Raw genomic sequence first — 15,808 nt, 5'->3', positions numbered from 1 at the left:
TTTATTCATTCACTTACATATCTATAGATTGCTTTGTAAATCTTCTTGTGTATCCTAATAACAAAAAAAAAAAAAAAAAAAAATCCAGTAAAAATCCTACACTTAAGGTTATTACTAAGAAAAAATAAGGCAGTTATTGAAAAATAATAATACAGTGCAAAAAGTGACAAAGACCACCAAAGAGGTACAGTGAGAAGGTAGATTATTGAGGGGGTCTTGGAGAGAAGTGGAATTGTGCCATATGAGAGATGTTGATTCCAGATAGAGGGCGTATATGCAGAGGCACACAAATGGAGATATTTCAGGGCACGTAGCCAAGAGGTATACAGGTACACAGTGAGGGTAAGGAAGGGGAATTAAGGAGGCTGGGCAATGGGGAGTCAACAAGTATTTTTAGGAGGAGAGGACAGTACCAAAGCTGTACAAAGAGTACAAAGAGGATGAATTAGGCTTTAGATTGAAAGATAAGCTGGAAGGTAAAGACTTGAAGGCAGAAAGATTGAGAAGATACTGCCCAGACACAGGTGGGGGGTCATAGCTCAGTCTGTGATGGCAGCACTGGGTCTTGAAAGGATGAGATGCATGTGAGCGATGTGATGTAGGGAGAGTCAACAGGTTTACTGACTAACTGCTTGGATCAGGGAAAAGGGGAAGTATGGATAAGAGAGAAAGTAAAGTGAACCTCAACCTCACAGGCTGGAGCTCTGGATTATGATGGGCTTAGAGGCAGAAGTGGGGAATTAAAGAAGGAAGCTAGTTTGGTGGTCAACGAAAAGCAATCTTCTTCAGATGTGTTAAGTTTGAGGAGATTGAGAGAATCAGGGGAAAAGCCCATAAATAATTCTAACTACGTGAATAGAGTAATAAAGGAAGGAAGGAAGGGCTATAGATGACATTTAGCAGACTTCTGACTAGATATAAATGTTGTTAGCCATGGAGTGTTGCAAGGAATGTGAGATGCCACAGGGAAAAGCAGAGGAAATCATCGCATAATATAGCATAATTAAGAGGAGTAGGAAGGAAAGAAGCCACCAGGGTCAAACAGCGTGGACAGTGGAGAATTTCTAAGGCCAAAAGGAAGATTCTAGAATGAGCAGGCGACCAACTATACCAGTGCTGCACAGGAGTTAAGGAGAGATAGTAGAGGAAGCTGCTGGCTTTATCCCACAGCCCTTCTTTCATCCCCCATCATTACCTTTTTCGGTGTCCCCAACACTTGGCAAATTTTGAATATGGTGTCAATTTCACTGGCCCCAGGGAACAGTGGCCTCAGAGTGTACACTTCTGCCATGATGCAGCCCACGGCCCAGATGTCAATGGGGGAGCTGTAGTTGGTAGACCTCAGGAGTACTTCTGGAGCCCTGTACCTGGGGGACAAAGGTTAACTGCTAGTGATTGCTTCCACTGGTCAGAAATTAAATAGTATAGCCAAGTCTCAATGAGACAGTTTACACATTGCTATTTTCTATCTATTCAGTGTGGTGCATAGACATATGGAAGAGCTGGCAACTGCCCTGGCTGCTGCTGTGATGCAGCCCTTCTATCTCATAGCATTTTCTATTGAGCACTTCCCTACAGGACTCTTCTGCTGTCTTACGGCATCTTTGAGAAATGCACACATGCACAGAGAGAGAGAGAGAGAGAGAGAGAGAACACAACTTGCTGTATGTAGGCTACTTCTTGATCATGGAAAACTGCTTACATCAAATTCCTAGGGTCTGAAAGTTTTACACATAGCAATTAGCTGGTTTCCACACAGCTATTATGGAGCATATAATCTTTTGCACAACTCTTGGAAAACTGTCCTCAGGAAGGCCTACATATAAAACATAATTTATATTATGAGAAAGCATAAAGAATTGCTTTTTAAAATTACAGTACAAGCTTTTAACCTTGTGTGATGCCAACCTAACAACAAATATGTGTTTCCAACTATACTGCTTCTCCTATGAAAAGTTAATGTTTGTGACGCTAATATTATCCTCAGTATAATGGTGTATTTTTTAAAAGAAATGTAGCTAAACAATTGTTAGAAAAGCAGTATTCACCATCTGGTAGATACATAATCTGTATATGGAGGTCTTGATCGGATTTCTCGGGCCAATCCAAAGTCTGCAATTTTCACAAGTTCTGGTCCCATGCAGAGGAGGTTCTCAGGTTTTAAGTCCCGATGGAAGAAGCCTGTGGAGACAGAGGAGAAGGAATCCAAAGGCAAGTTTGCTTCTGCTTTATTCTTTGCAGCTGTATCACTCTTTTCATAACAACTATAATTTTAAAAGTAGTCTGGCATGACACAAAAGGCTCTATGTAATCATCCCACTGATAATGTACAATACTTGGGGTCTTTCAATGGATTTCATTAATTTCCCTTTGATGAACTCAAAATGTAAAATCATTCAAAATTTGATCTTTGTTAATTTTTTCCCAGGAGTGAAAACTTCTTTTAAAATAGCAATAGCCATTGAGTAATGGCTGCTAAGGCTGCTTGTATATACTTCATGGGATGTGGTTCCTTGATTTGGAGGTTTAGGGTCACAGTTTTATGGGACACCCCAGTTAACTGGCTTAGTAATGTGTTTAGTGCTTCTGTTCTACCTCCCTGTTTATGGCATAGCTTCTGAAAGCAACCATCTGAGGCACAATTGGTCTCCATTTGCCTGAAGCGAGAGAAGAAAAAGAAGAGCGGGGAACAGAAGGAGGATATGGAATGTATGGCTGTCTCCATCAACAACTGTTTCCTTTGCCATGAGACCAGAAGAACTGGATGGTGCCCAGCAACCATTTCCAAACATCTTGATTTTAAGAGTCTAAAGAATAATCTTGGTCAAAAGAGGAAGAATACACAACAGAATTTCACACACGGATTCCAGACTTTCTGGAGCCATGGAAACTGGATGAACCTCTGAAACTACTGCCCTGAGATAAGCTTTAAACCTTAAACCAAAAATATCCCCTTTAGTCTTCTTAAAATCAAAAATAGTTTAACTTAACTAGTAAAGATTGTCTGTCTTGAGCATTATGTCCTTTGAAAAACTATCTATGTGGGATCACACTGACAAAAGCAACTCAAAAGATTAGATAGCAACCTTAGGAGGGAATGAGTTTATGTTATTTGAGGAAGAACTACTCAGAAAAGGAGGGTGAGAATAGGTTGTATAAGTTGAAGAATGTAATCAATGTTACTTCATTTTACAAGTAGGAACTATTGAATTGGTGTATGTTTTGCTGTCTATAATCTCAACAACAAAAAACTAAATAAATAAAATCCCAAAAAATATATCAGTACTCAGTTATGAGGTGAGATCACTTTGCAAAAAGAAATTGTCATTCAAGGAAAAAATATCATTCCTACCTTGCTCAAGTCAGCCAGAAAGAATGTGAGATTATGATCATTTCAAAAGACAACAGTCTCATGGATACTGATAAGTGATACCATGCAGAAACACTTATTGTTTTTGGTTAAAAAATAAAGGATTTAGGAATATGACCTACCTACTCATATCTGAGATTCTGGGGAGTGCTGCAACAAATTTAAATATTCTTTGCCTAATAAAGAAACACGAAGGTACATCTGCAGCTCACATCATGAACTGCATTAAATGGGAAGTCCGTCTCAGCTACAGCAGAGCCCTGGGGGTTCATGTAAGAAGTATTTAACATGGCAATCTTTCAGGTGCACTGAAATACCTAGTGATCAGCAAGCAATACATGCCTCTGGGAATCCAGAATCTTCTACTTCTTGAGAATATCACCAACATAGACAGACACCATTCTTTTTTTTTTTTTTTAATTGTGATTTGGGTGAAAGTTTATAGAGCAAATTCACTTTCCATACAGCAGTTCACATACTTTGTCTCATGACATTGACTACAATTTACCACAGTGCAACAGGTCCCTTCCCACTTCCTCTCCATAATTACCTCTTCCCTGTGTCCTTCCCTTCATGCACTCCTGCCCCCTAAGCTATGTCCCTGTGCATACACAGCCCTTCTATTTTGCCATGATTGTTCTCTCCAAGGAGTGTATCTACTTAGTATAAATAAATGTTTACCTCATATACCTGTCTTTTGTTTGGCTGGAAGCCACAAGTGTGGGTTCAGTTCCAAACCTGAAGGGCAGCTAGGGGCCATATTCTCAGTGGTTCCATCAGGCTCTATCAGACCAGCAAACCTGGTCCCTTTTTTTTTTTTTTTAAATGATTTTGGGTTTTGTTAGACAGACACCATTCTATGTGACTCTAAATGTCTCTCCTTGGGACACTGAAAGTGGAAATACAACTCAGATAATACTGCTTATAGTGTTATTTGTAATATATGATCACAATATGTGGGAGCTATGGTGGTTCAAACCCACCAGCCACTCCTCAGAAGGAAGATTGGGCAATCTACTTCTGTAGAGATACCACCTCAGAAGCCCAAGGAGGAGTCGCTATGAGTCAGATCTGACTCGACGGTAGTGAGTCTGCTTTTTATCACAGTACGTATGAACTGTGTCCAAATCATGTAAAATTATTCATTTCTTCTAAACTTATTGTCCTTATTCCCATTAAAAACGCTGTCCTCTAGTTCCTTTTTGTCTACATCAATCCCGATCTTTGTATCTTTCAAGATCTATTTGGAGTTTCCCCTTCTCCATGAAGCCATTCTAATGTGCTAGCCACGTTCATCCACTCTTTCTTCTATCTCATACTCACTGAGGGTCTACTCCAGGGCAAGCACTAGGTTAGACTTTGTGGATTCAGGAGCAAGCCAAATGCATCTGGTTCTTGCCCTCAAGGACCTTATAGGGCCTCCCCTCTGAACCTGAGTCGAGTTCTATTGTTTTCATCTATGTCAACCTTCTCTCACTAATTAGATGGAATGACTTTAAAGGTAGAGACCACATTTGTAATTCTCTGAATGCCTAGCACAGGGGCAGGTACATGGTAATCTCAAAATACATTTTTATTGATTGGACAAAGGACTTGGGATAGCTTTGTAGGGAACATGAAGGAGCTTAATGGTGATGAATCTGCCTGAGCCTTTCTAGGCAGAGACAACAAAAAGCAGACGCTAGAAGGAGGAATCCTGAGGAGACTGAGAGAGAAGAGCAATGACCCTGAAGTTAGGGGGAAGAGGGACAGTGAGGCTTCAGAGCTAGAAGCGCTCATCACAGAGAGTTCCAGAAGGACTAAATTTATTAATCAAGAGTATTTTCCAAACATTCTCTCTGCTCTAGGAAAACAAAAGGGTAAGGCTATATGTGAAAATGAACTAAATGAAGTGTATCATGGAAAGCAATAAGTGGACACTCCTCCCTGTTCACCTTTTGGAAGACACCAGGGCTCAGTGTTAGGTCAAATTCCAAATGGATAGCATTATGGCATAATGAAAGGGTCTGCAAGGTGAATGCCTGGTTAAGGTGGACAAAGTGAATATAATTACAAATCCTGGAACCCAGTGTATTTGGAAGGAGCTACAAGTGCAGAAGTGATAGCATACACACAAGAGGATCACAAAAGAAAAGAGGAAGCACTTCTTTCTCACCAATAGGTCTGCTTCTATTTTCTGAAACTCAGGGCCTGGAAGTGCTCAGCTGCTAATCAGAAGGTTGGTGGTTTGAACCCACCCAGCAGCTCTGTGGAAGAAAAGAGCTCGCAATCTGCTTGCATAAAAATTACAGCCTAGAGGCCCCATGGGTAGTTCTACTCGTCTCATAGGGTCACTAGAAGCTGGAATGAACTCTACAGACCCCAACAACAAGGCATGGACTAGTACAAAGGAGCTAGATCTAGTTTAGATTAGAGCTAAGCACAGCCATTTTGCTATATTTATAGCATCTATGTATATATATGTTATGGATTTAAGTGTATCCCCCAAGAATATGTGCTGCAAATCCTAACCTCTATGCCTAAGGTTAAGGAATTCTGGTGGTGTAGTGCCTAAGGCATTTGACTGCTAATCAAAAGGTTGGTGGTTCAAACCTACCAGCCACTCTGCAGAAGGAAGACTGGGCAATCTACTTTGGTAAAGATTTACCATCTTGGAAACCCAAAGGGGGTCGCTATGAGTCAAAGTCAACTTGACAGCAGTGAGTTTGGTTTTTTTTTATGCCTAGGGTTATAATCCCATTTGGGAAGGGGTTGTCTTTGTTATGTTAATGAAGTAGGAGCAGTGTAGGGTGTGCCTTAAGTCAATCTCTTTTGAGATATAAAAGAGATTAAATAAACAAGCAAAAGAAGCACAGATGAGGGAAGAGAGATGGCAAGCTACATGAAGACTGCCCAGAGTAGAAGCTCACAGGAGACAAGGACCTTCTTCTACAGTAGACAGAGAGAGAAATCCTTCCCCTAGAGCTGGCACCCTGAATTCAGACTTCTAGACTCCTAAAGAGGAGCTCTGGTAGCATAGTGGCTAAGACACTTGCCTGCTAACCAGACGGCTGGCGGTTCAAACCCACCAGCCACTCCTCGGAAGGAAGGTTGGGCAATCCTACTTCCGTAGTGATACTGCCTCAGAAACCCAAGGAGGGGTCGCTATGAGTCGGGGCCGACTCGACGGCACATAACAACAACAACATATGACTCCTAAAGTGTTAAAAAATCAATCTGTTTGTTAAGCATTTGCATTTCTGTTATAGCAACACTAGAGAACTAAGACTCGACAGCACATAACAACAACAACAACAACAGAGAACTAAGAAAATATGTATGTATATATGAACATGATAGGAGCTCTGGTAGCATAGTGGCTAAAGCACTTGACTGCTAACCAGAAGGCTGGCAGTTCAAACCCACCAGCCACTTCTCGGAAAGAAGGTTGGGCAATCCTACTTCCGTAGTGATACTGCCTCAGAAACCCAAGGAGGGGTCGCTATGAGTCGGGGCCGACTCGACGGCACATAACAACAACAACATATGAACATGATAGTTGGAGCTGTGTGTCAACTTTGCTGGACCACAATTCTGTATGGTTTAAGCAACTGTGATGTGGGTTATTCCCATGATGGGATTGGACGTATATGTTTTGAGCAGCCAATCCATTGAAAGGGAGTTTCTCTTGGGGTGTGGCCTGCTTCCAATGTATGTATGGACATCCTGGGAGAAGAGACACTCTTCTGTGGATCGGGATTCTGTTGTGCTGCCTACAACTGTCCATAAATGAAGAATCCACCATTCAGCTTGGAGATCTTGGATTCGTCATTCATTGGAGTCAACAACCAATATACTCCCTGCCAACCTTGAGCTTGTCAACCCCTGCAGCTGAGTGAGTCAGGAAAAGCCTCCAGCTTGACGTTTGATCCAAGAACTTGGGACTTGCCAGCTCCTATAAGTGTGTGAGCCATTTTCCTAAGATAAATTTATCTTTCTCTATATGTACATATAAGCTTTACTTAATACAGTGTATGTGTGTGTATGGAAAAATACATATCTATACATTTATTTCATTGTTTCATTCTTTATTCTGCCACTGTGTTTGTGTATACAGACAGACACAGATACAGATATAACCAGTAAGCAGTGGCCATGAAGTTGACTCATGGAGACCCCATGTGTGTCAGAGTAGAACTAGGCTCCACAGGGTTTCTCAGTGACCGATTTTTGGAAGTAGATTGCCAGGTCTTTCTTCTGACACATCTCTAGGTGGACTTGAACTACTAAACTTTCAGTTTGCAGCCGAGCAAGTTAACCATTTGCATCACCCAGAAACTCCATATATACAGATATAGTTAATGGCCTTCCACATACCAATTCCTTGAAGTATTTCAGATAAATGAGTAGTAAACTAAATCTAAATTATACTAAGAAGCAAACCTGAGGCTGTTAATTCAACAAATGCCAAAAAAAAAAAAAAGGCAAGTCAGCATTAGTCAAGAATGGCCTTTAAAATGAAATAAAAGAATTTCTGATGTGGACAAATTGAAATGGCTTATTCTCAGCCTAATTAAATAAAGATTATTAACACCCACCAGAGTGGGCGATGTCTACTTTGTGACTTGGTATAACTGAATCCTTGTGTTTGGACCTTCTGTTCTTCAGAGCTCCCTGTGGTTCCCAAAAGGCCTGAGTATATCTTCTCATCTTGGAATTGGCTTATGAATGTGTAAAGATACAAGCAGTTAAGAGTGATCTTTTGTATCTAGAAAGACTCCCACAAACCCTGAAAATATACGAACTGTGACACCACGATCTCTCTTGCTAGAAACTCAGAGTATTAAAAACACACCAAGGAGAAAAGAGCAGACAATATGTTCTTACTGAACAGATGGGAAAACTGAGTCAAGGGGTGGTGGTGGTGTATGAATTATTCACAGTCCTACCAAGAAATGTGTCATAGCTGATATATTATCAAGCTCTACTCTTTCCCTCTCAATCATATAGCTAAATCTTGATTTGTGGATTTGGTCCTTTAAATCCAGATTAATGCTGCCTCTCCTTGTGGATTCCCCTTTTTTCCTTTCTTCTTCTTCTTGTTAGTTGCTGTTGAGTTGATTCTGGCCAATGTGCAGAGTAGAACTGCTCCATGGGGTTTTCTTGGTTATAATCGTAATGGAAGCAATTGCTGGGCCTTTTCTTCCTCAGTACCATGCTGGGGATTCAAACCACCAACTTTTAGGTTAGCAGTTAAGTGCAAATTGTTTGCACCACCTACAAACATTTTCCTCCTCTCACTCATTCACTCACTTACTGCCATCGAGTCAATTCCAACTCATAATGACCTCCACTGGGTTTCTGAGGGTGTGCATCTTTGCAGAAATAGATTGCCCCATCTTCCTCCTGCAGAGCCACTGGTGGGTTTGAACCACTGACTTTCTGGTTAGCAGCCAAATGTCTTATCTACTATGCCACCAGAGCTCTTTTTGCCTCCTTTTAGCTGGACTAAATTATTGTTTCCAAAGTAACGTGGCACTTCCCTTATAATGAGTCATCTGTTTTCCAGCTCCCATCCCCATTGCAACTCCTTCTGTCCCCATTTATAACACCTACCTCAACAAACTCATCTTCTCCCTATTCAATTCATCCGACCACACTAACATGTACTCAAATACAATTAGCATTCCTGCACTCCAGATCTTATACCTTGCTTCCACACTGAGTCACATTCCTGTAAACACCAATCACCTCCACCTATCAGCCTAACTTTATGCTTTCCCTCACTGCAAATTCTTCTTTAATTCTGATGAGATGAGGAGAATGGCAATTCTGGTTCCCTATGTATCCCTCTAAGGAGCCCCTGGTGGCATAGTAGGTAAGGCATTTGGCTGCTAAACCCACCAGTTTCTCCACAGGAGAAAGATGAAGCAATCTAGTTCTGTAAAGATTTACAACCTTGGAAACCCAAAGGGGGTTGCTATGAGTCAGAATCAACTAGATGTCAATGGGTTTGTGTCCCTCTAAGTATATTCCCTTTTCTATAGATCATAACTTCAATCTAAAAACAAATTGTCAGAGGAAAATGACTAGAAAAAAAATTAATTGCTAACAGACTCATAAAAAATGATTGATTAAAACTGTATGTATCACTTGACATATGCTGAGTCTGTTTTACTGTCTTCAGTGAGAAGCTTTTATAAGTAGGAAGCATTTGTGATTATGTCTGTAGAATATCTAGCCCTCTGCTCTTTTCATTATTGAATAATAGCAACTAGCTGTTATTATCCTTAAACAAATAAATTCTATTCCTTGGTAATTAAAAGTATAAGATTTTCTCTCTATTTGCCTAAAGCAACAAAGGAAAAAGAGTGTCTTGGTTATCTATCCAGTGTTGCTGTAACAGAATATAGCAAACAGAAATCTATTTTCTCACAGCTTAGGAGGCTAGAAGTCTGAATTCAGAGCCCCGGCTCTAGGGAAAAGCTCTCTCTCTGTGTCATTTCTAGAGGAAGGTCCTTGTCTCTTTAGCTTCTTTCAGATTCCTTGGAGATCTCCACGTGTCTTAGCATGTATTTTACCCCATCTCTCCTCGGCTCATTTGTTTAATCTTACATCTCAAAAGAGATTGACACGAGACACATCCTACACTAATCCTGACTCATTAACAAAACAAAGACAACCCATTCTCAAATGAGATGATAACCACAGGCATAGAGATTAGGATTTACAACACATATTTTGGGGAGACATAATTCAATCCATACCAGAGTCAGGAATAGGATGAGGATATGAAATGTATGGTTAATTGCCTCCATCAACAACTGCCTCCTTTGCCATGAGATCAGAAGAACTGGCCTGGCTCCACTACTGAATGTTTTGATTCCATAGAAAAATTCTGATCAAAAGGGGGGAAATGAATAATAGAATTTCAAATTCTCATGGACTCTAGACTTTCTGGAGCCATGGAGGTTGGATAAACTCCTGAAACAACTGCTCTGAGATAATCTTTAAATCTTAGGCCAAAATACCCAATGGTAGCTAAGCTAGCAATATTAAAGGACCCCACCCCATTAGTAATATAAGACTCCCTTCCTTGTCTGCTTCACTGTCTTCTTGCCTGGATCTGGGATGGAAGACCACTCCCTGCACCTCTCAGGTTGCCCCATCATCCCCCTAAGGATCTGTAAATGTCTTTAAATCTATTTTGTGTCTTGGTCTTGAAGCACCCGTACAATATCAAATCTAATATTCTCTGGGGAGAGAGACTTTCCTCTTCATCCTAGACCCCCAGGAGGCAGATCTCCTCCTGGTGGCCCTATGTCTATTAATGCAGTGGTTATTAGTTTACCCATTGATATTACGTACAAAATGGTTATGCAACTCAAAGAATGTAATCAGTCTCACTGAATTTTACACGTAGAAACTGTTGAATTAGTGTATGTCTCGTTATATATATTCTCAGCAACAAGGACAACAAAGTATCAGACCCTCATGTTACATACTATTTTAATAAAACATTACTGTTTATGTGCCTGATTTCAAATCCCAAGTTTCTTACACACTGACGGGCAGACCACTTATCTTCTCTATACCTCAGTTTCCTCATCTGTAGAATGGTGACACAATAGGATCTACCTTGTGTCACTGTTTTGCAGGATTAGATGTGTAAAGCTGTTCGAGCCGTGCTGGGCACATTGGCACCTTGGAAGACCTAGTCATTACTACTAGAGTATGCATCTTCTCATTTTACCTTCCTAACACCTGGTGAAGTGGGTAGGCAGACGTGGCTCTATGTTTTGCAGATAAGAACGAAGGCTCATGAAGCTAGTAATATGCCCTGCCTAAGAGGAGGTGGTGCCAGAACTCTGATCTGATTCCTGATGGGTATGTGTTCTGCTGATGTGTGCACTGACATCTATAACAATGAGCCCATGTCTTCCCTCAGGGCTTTTGATTCACAAAAGAACCCTTGTAGCTGGGTCATTTAGAGATCATGCCACAGCAAAGTGCTGTTACAATAAGAACTTTCCCATTTAAAACTGTTTGGCTTCCAGAAGACAGGGGCAGATCTTCAATTTAATATCAAGTCACAAACAAGGCTTTCTTCCCTCCATCACATTCTGTTAATGACGAACTTGATGTGAATATATGGAAATAACCACAGACTATTGAAACATTATGCATTTATGGAGCACACTTTCCTGCTATGGAAGTTGTAGTTTCAGATATCACTGAATTTAAACCTACAGCATTTTTATCAAGAAGGCCACAGGTGCAATCTCTGAGTTACAAAATGAGGACAGTAATGCACAGAAAGGCAAAGGACTGTTTGAAGGTCATGGGCAGCAAACCCCTGATGAAACACGGAAGCAGAGAACCATCTCTTAGGGCAAAACAGTGTCCCCCAAGCCACACAATGCATTTTTCATGACATATATGGGTAAGCATGACCTAGAAATTGTAAGGGCAGGTCAAGGATGCAATGTGCAGCTTATATTAAGTATTTAATTCCTGCAAAGTACATATGCTTTGGCATTGCTCAACCAAAGTACATATGCTTTGGCATTGCTCAACCAGAGCCATGTTTTAATTCCCTGTAGAGGAAAAAGTACTCAGTGACATGAACTATGGCCATAGCAACTACCTGCAGCACTGTGCTGCCTTCTCAAAGGAGTCTACTCCCCAGGGGCAGAACACACCTTCTCACAATGAGAAGGAGCTGCCAGAGAGGAGCCTGAAACTCACCAGACAAATCTGTAAAATGCTTCAGACTATTTTTCCTATTATTGGAGAAAAGGAATAATATGGAGTTACCTGTGTATTTAACCAAACCCACGTCAATGTCATATGAAAACCACAAAAAAATTCCTAAAAACTATTTATCTATGAAAATGGGATTAGGACCATTAGTATCCAGCCCACCTACAATTATTACTGCCATTTTCTTCACCTTTTAATCTCTTGCTTTCTTTGAGAAAGACAGGTTTTTCTAGTGAAACAAGGCAAAATGGGCAGAAAATCTGAGCTAATCTCTACCATTTTATTGCAGTAGGGGCTTTGACAGGTCTTTAAACCTTTCTGAACCTCAGTTTCCTCTTCTTTGAAATGAACAGATACTAACTGTCCCTCTACCTGAAAAGTTGTCAGGAGATAAATAAGTTAACAGATGAAATGTTATTTAAGCTCAAGTGAGAACTGGGAACTTAAGAGTTGAGGAAAAGAATCGACAAAAATCTCTGCTAATGGTAACAGAATTTGCTTATAAAATTAGAGGTGGGCTGACTTCCTCCATAAACTGAGCTATACCTTGCACTGTTTCCATACAAAATTCTTGTGTCTAAGACATACGAGAGAAACTGACAGTTCTGAGTTTCAAAGAGTTGTATGGAGAACAATCAACCACATAAGATCAAAAAGGCAGCATTTGCTCAGGGATAAAGCACAGAGGTAGGAAGGGATAGGAAAGAAGGATGAAGGGAAACAGTAAACACAAGGAGGTAGTGGAAAGAGGGCAGTTACACTACGGGAATTGCAATGAATGTCACAAAGCACAATATGTATGAATCATTGAATGGAAAACCAGTTTGCACTGTAAATTTTCACCCAAATAACAATTAAAAAAAAAATTTCCTGACATAGTAGTACATGGATGCTAAGTTATTTCACATAAAAACGGATGCATGTGTGTGTGGGGGAGGGTATGGGGGATGAGTGTATGTGTGTGTATGTATACATGTACATGTGGGTATGCGCACAACTGGGTGTTGCATGCAAATATGTAGGCATGCATGTGTGCACACATGTCATATTTGTATACGTCTGTGGGTCTGTATATATAAATATATGGAGAGAGCTCTGGTGGTATAGTGGTTAAGCCATTTGGCTGCTAAGCAAAAGGTTAGTGGTTCAAACCCACCAGCCACCTTGCAGAAGAAAGATGGTGCAATCTGTTTCTGTAAAGATTTACAGCCTTGGAGCATTGACCCATGTCACTTAAAAAAAAAAAAAGATTTACAGCCTTGGAAGCCCAAAGGGATCACTATGAGTTAGAATCAACTCAATGGCAGTGAGTTTTTGTTTTGTTTTGTTTACATATATATGTGTATATATACATATGTAGATATGTATATGACTGGGAGCTCTGGTAGCATACTGCCTAAGGCATTTGACTGTTAACCAGAAGGCTGGCGGTTCAAACCCACCAGCCACTCCTCGGAAGGAAGGTTGGGCAATCTACTTCTGTAGTGATATTGCCTTGGAAACCCAAGGAGGGGTCACTATGAGTGGGGTCTGACTTGATGGCACATAACAACAACAACACATATGTATATATACACATATATAGGTATACACTTGATAAGAATTAGGCAAACATCTAGATAAAAGGCAATAAATTTTTTCCAGCAATATCTAAGTCTTATGAAAAGTGCACACACACACACACACACATAGCCAAAGAATATTAACTTTCTTTTAGGTCCAGTAATAAATAACCTGAATTACTAAGACACTGATTAGTTGCTATTTGAAAACATGCTGGTTGACTATTCTCTTCTGAGAGTCCCTTTGATTTCACGTCATTTCTTTATTCTGAACTCGTAAATCTAGTAAGGGACCCTTCTCCTCCTGTTTGTCTCAAAGAAACTATACCAGAAGCTTTTAGTATTTGGCAAATTCACATTGCACTGTGTGAATCATTGTGAATAAAGGCTAAAGTGCTAACTCTATCAATGTCAGTGGAAACAGAACTACCTTTTACTAGAATTAGTTCACAATGACTCCATCTTGCATAATTAGTCACTGATTACGCAGCACGTGCCAAGCCTGCCAAGGACATGCACGGATAGTTGATGTTTGTCTGTGCTTCATTTGGCCTTTAACTGGGAGGGGTTATTTTAACTTAGGGGTTAAAGATCAGGCTGGTCACCGTCCCAGATATGCTATGGCACATGTTGCAGTGACTAGAGTTCCAGGTTAAGGTCTTTTCTAGTCACTGCCAATCAAATCTAAACTGACTATATTGACAGAGGGCTTTAGCCTGACCTTGCTAATGGGTAATGAAATTCATTTGGCAGTGCATTTGCAATGTTAACAATATTCTTAGACTAGGGGTGAGTCGGGGCCAACTCGACGGCACATAACAACAACAACAACAGGGGTGAAAGGATTTTTGCTTGTATAAAATCAACTGCTTCAACCATATGTCTGCATGTTGAAGCAACCTCAAGTGACCTCTTAAAGTAACTTCAGGCTCTACTCATGGATATGTCCATTCAGGAGTTCTGTGTTCACAAGAAAATATAAACCCACCCCAGCAGGGCTAGAGATGCTCCAGGTACTTGCCGGAGAATATAATCACAAACTCATTGTTGCTCAATACCTTTTAAAAGCTTGGCCAAGAAAAAGAATAATGATGGAGGATTTCCTGAAGGGTATGCAGCCATCTGGTTCTCTGGATACTCTAATTTCTCCCTGGACTAACCAGGCTGTCCCTAGAGGGAATCATACTGGGCCCCAGTAGATTTGTTCTTTCTGATCAGATGATGTAACTGGCCTATAATGAGAGATATGACATGAAACTGGCCACAAAGGAGAAAAATGTGAATAAAACTCCAAAAAAGAAAAAGAAAAAAAAGACCAGGCTCTCTATTGGATAGAGACACGTGGAATCCCCAAGACTATGGCTCCACCCTGCAGGCCTGGAACTGAAATACCCCCATGGCTCAACTCCCGGCCAAAGAACAGACATGTCTATAAGGTAAACAATAACATCAGGAAGGCACACTTAGAACAATCAACCTTTTGAGAACAAAAGGGCAGCATTTGCCCGAGGACAAAATTCAGAAGGCAGGAAGGGATAGAAAAGAAAGATGACCAGAAGCAGTAAACACAGGGAGGAAATGGGATGAGTGCTGTTACATTGTGGGGATTGCAGTCAATGGCATGAAACAAAATGTGTATGTTGAATGGAAAACTGATATGCTCTACAAACCTTCACACAAATCACAATAAAAAGTTAAAAGGAAAGAAAAAGAAACTGCCACTGTAACCTGTTACTGTGTTTACAATGTAGTCATGTTACATCGGCCCTGCAGGAAACTTTTAAGTTATAATTGGCCATGTTCTATATTTTGCATTGGCTGACAACAAGCTCAGAATCAAATCTGTGGCCCAGTTCTTGTGTTTAAAGTTTCTGGCACGCATTTTGAGTATTGACCTCACCTCTGGCTATAGCATGCCTTATTTTTCCTGTTTCTTCTTCTTCTTTTTTTAATCCTTCTTTCTTATTTTGTTTTCCTGTGTTGAATAAATCATGTCAAATCACTTTTAAACCCTTCTGAAATAAGACGAAGAAGGCGGTATCATAGGTACTGAAACAAGGCGGGCTTGTGCTTACTCACTGATCTGCACTGAACACGTTCCCTTGTTACCCTACCGAGAGGGACCAGGTCTTCG

General features: G+C 40.5%; 1 protein-coding gene across 1 annotated transcript in view; it reads right to left on the bottom strand.

Annotated features, from left to right (window-relative positions):
• The window catches only part of CILK1 (ciliogenesis associated kinase 1), a 55,763-nt gene that overhangs the window by 27,703 nt on the left and 12,252 nt on the right, over nt 1-15,808 (bottom strand). The window contains exons 5-6 of the mRNA XM_007936139.2: nt 2,049-2,181; nt 1,196-1,367 (exon numbers count right to left, since the gene is read on the bottom strand). Of these exons, the coding sequence (XP_007934330.1) occupies nt 1,196-1,367; nt 2,049-2,181 (305 nt within the window). The remainder of the gene's footprint in view (nt 1-1,195; nt 1,368-2,048; nt 2,182-15,808) is intronic.

The sequence above is a fragment of the Orycteropus afer genome, unplaced genomic scaffold (assembly GCF_000298275.1).
Source record: "Orycteropus afer afer isolate SDZICR_OR568_19922 unplaced genomic scaffold, OryAfe1.0 scaffold00034, whole genome shotgun sequence".
Lineage (NCBI taxonomy): Eukaryota > Metazoa > Chordata > Mammalia > Tubulidentata > Orycteropodidae > Orycteropus > Orycteropus afer.
Note: the sequence above shows the minus strand (reverse complement) of the source record. Positions and strands in the feature narration are given on the sequence as shown.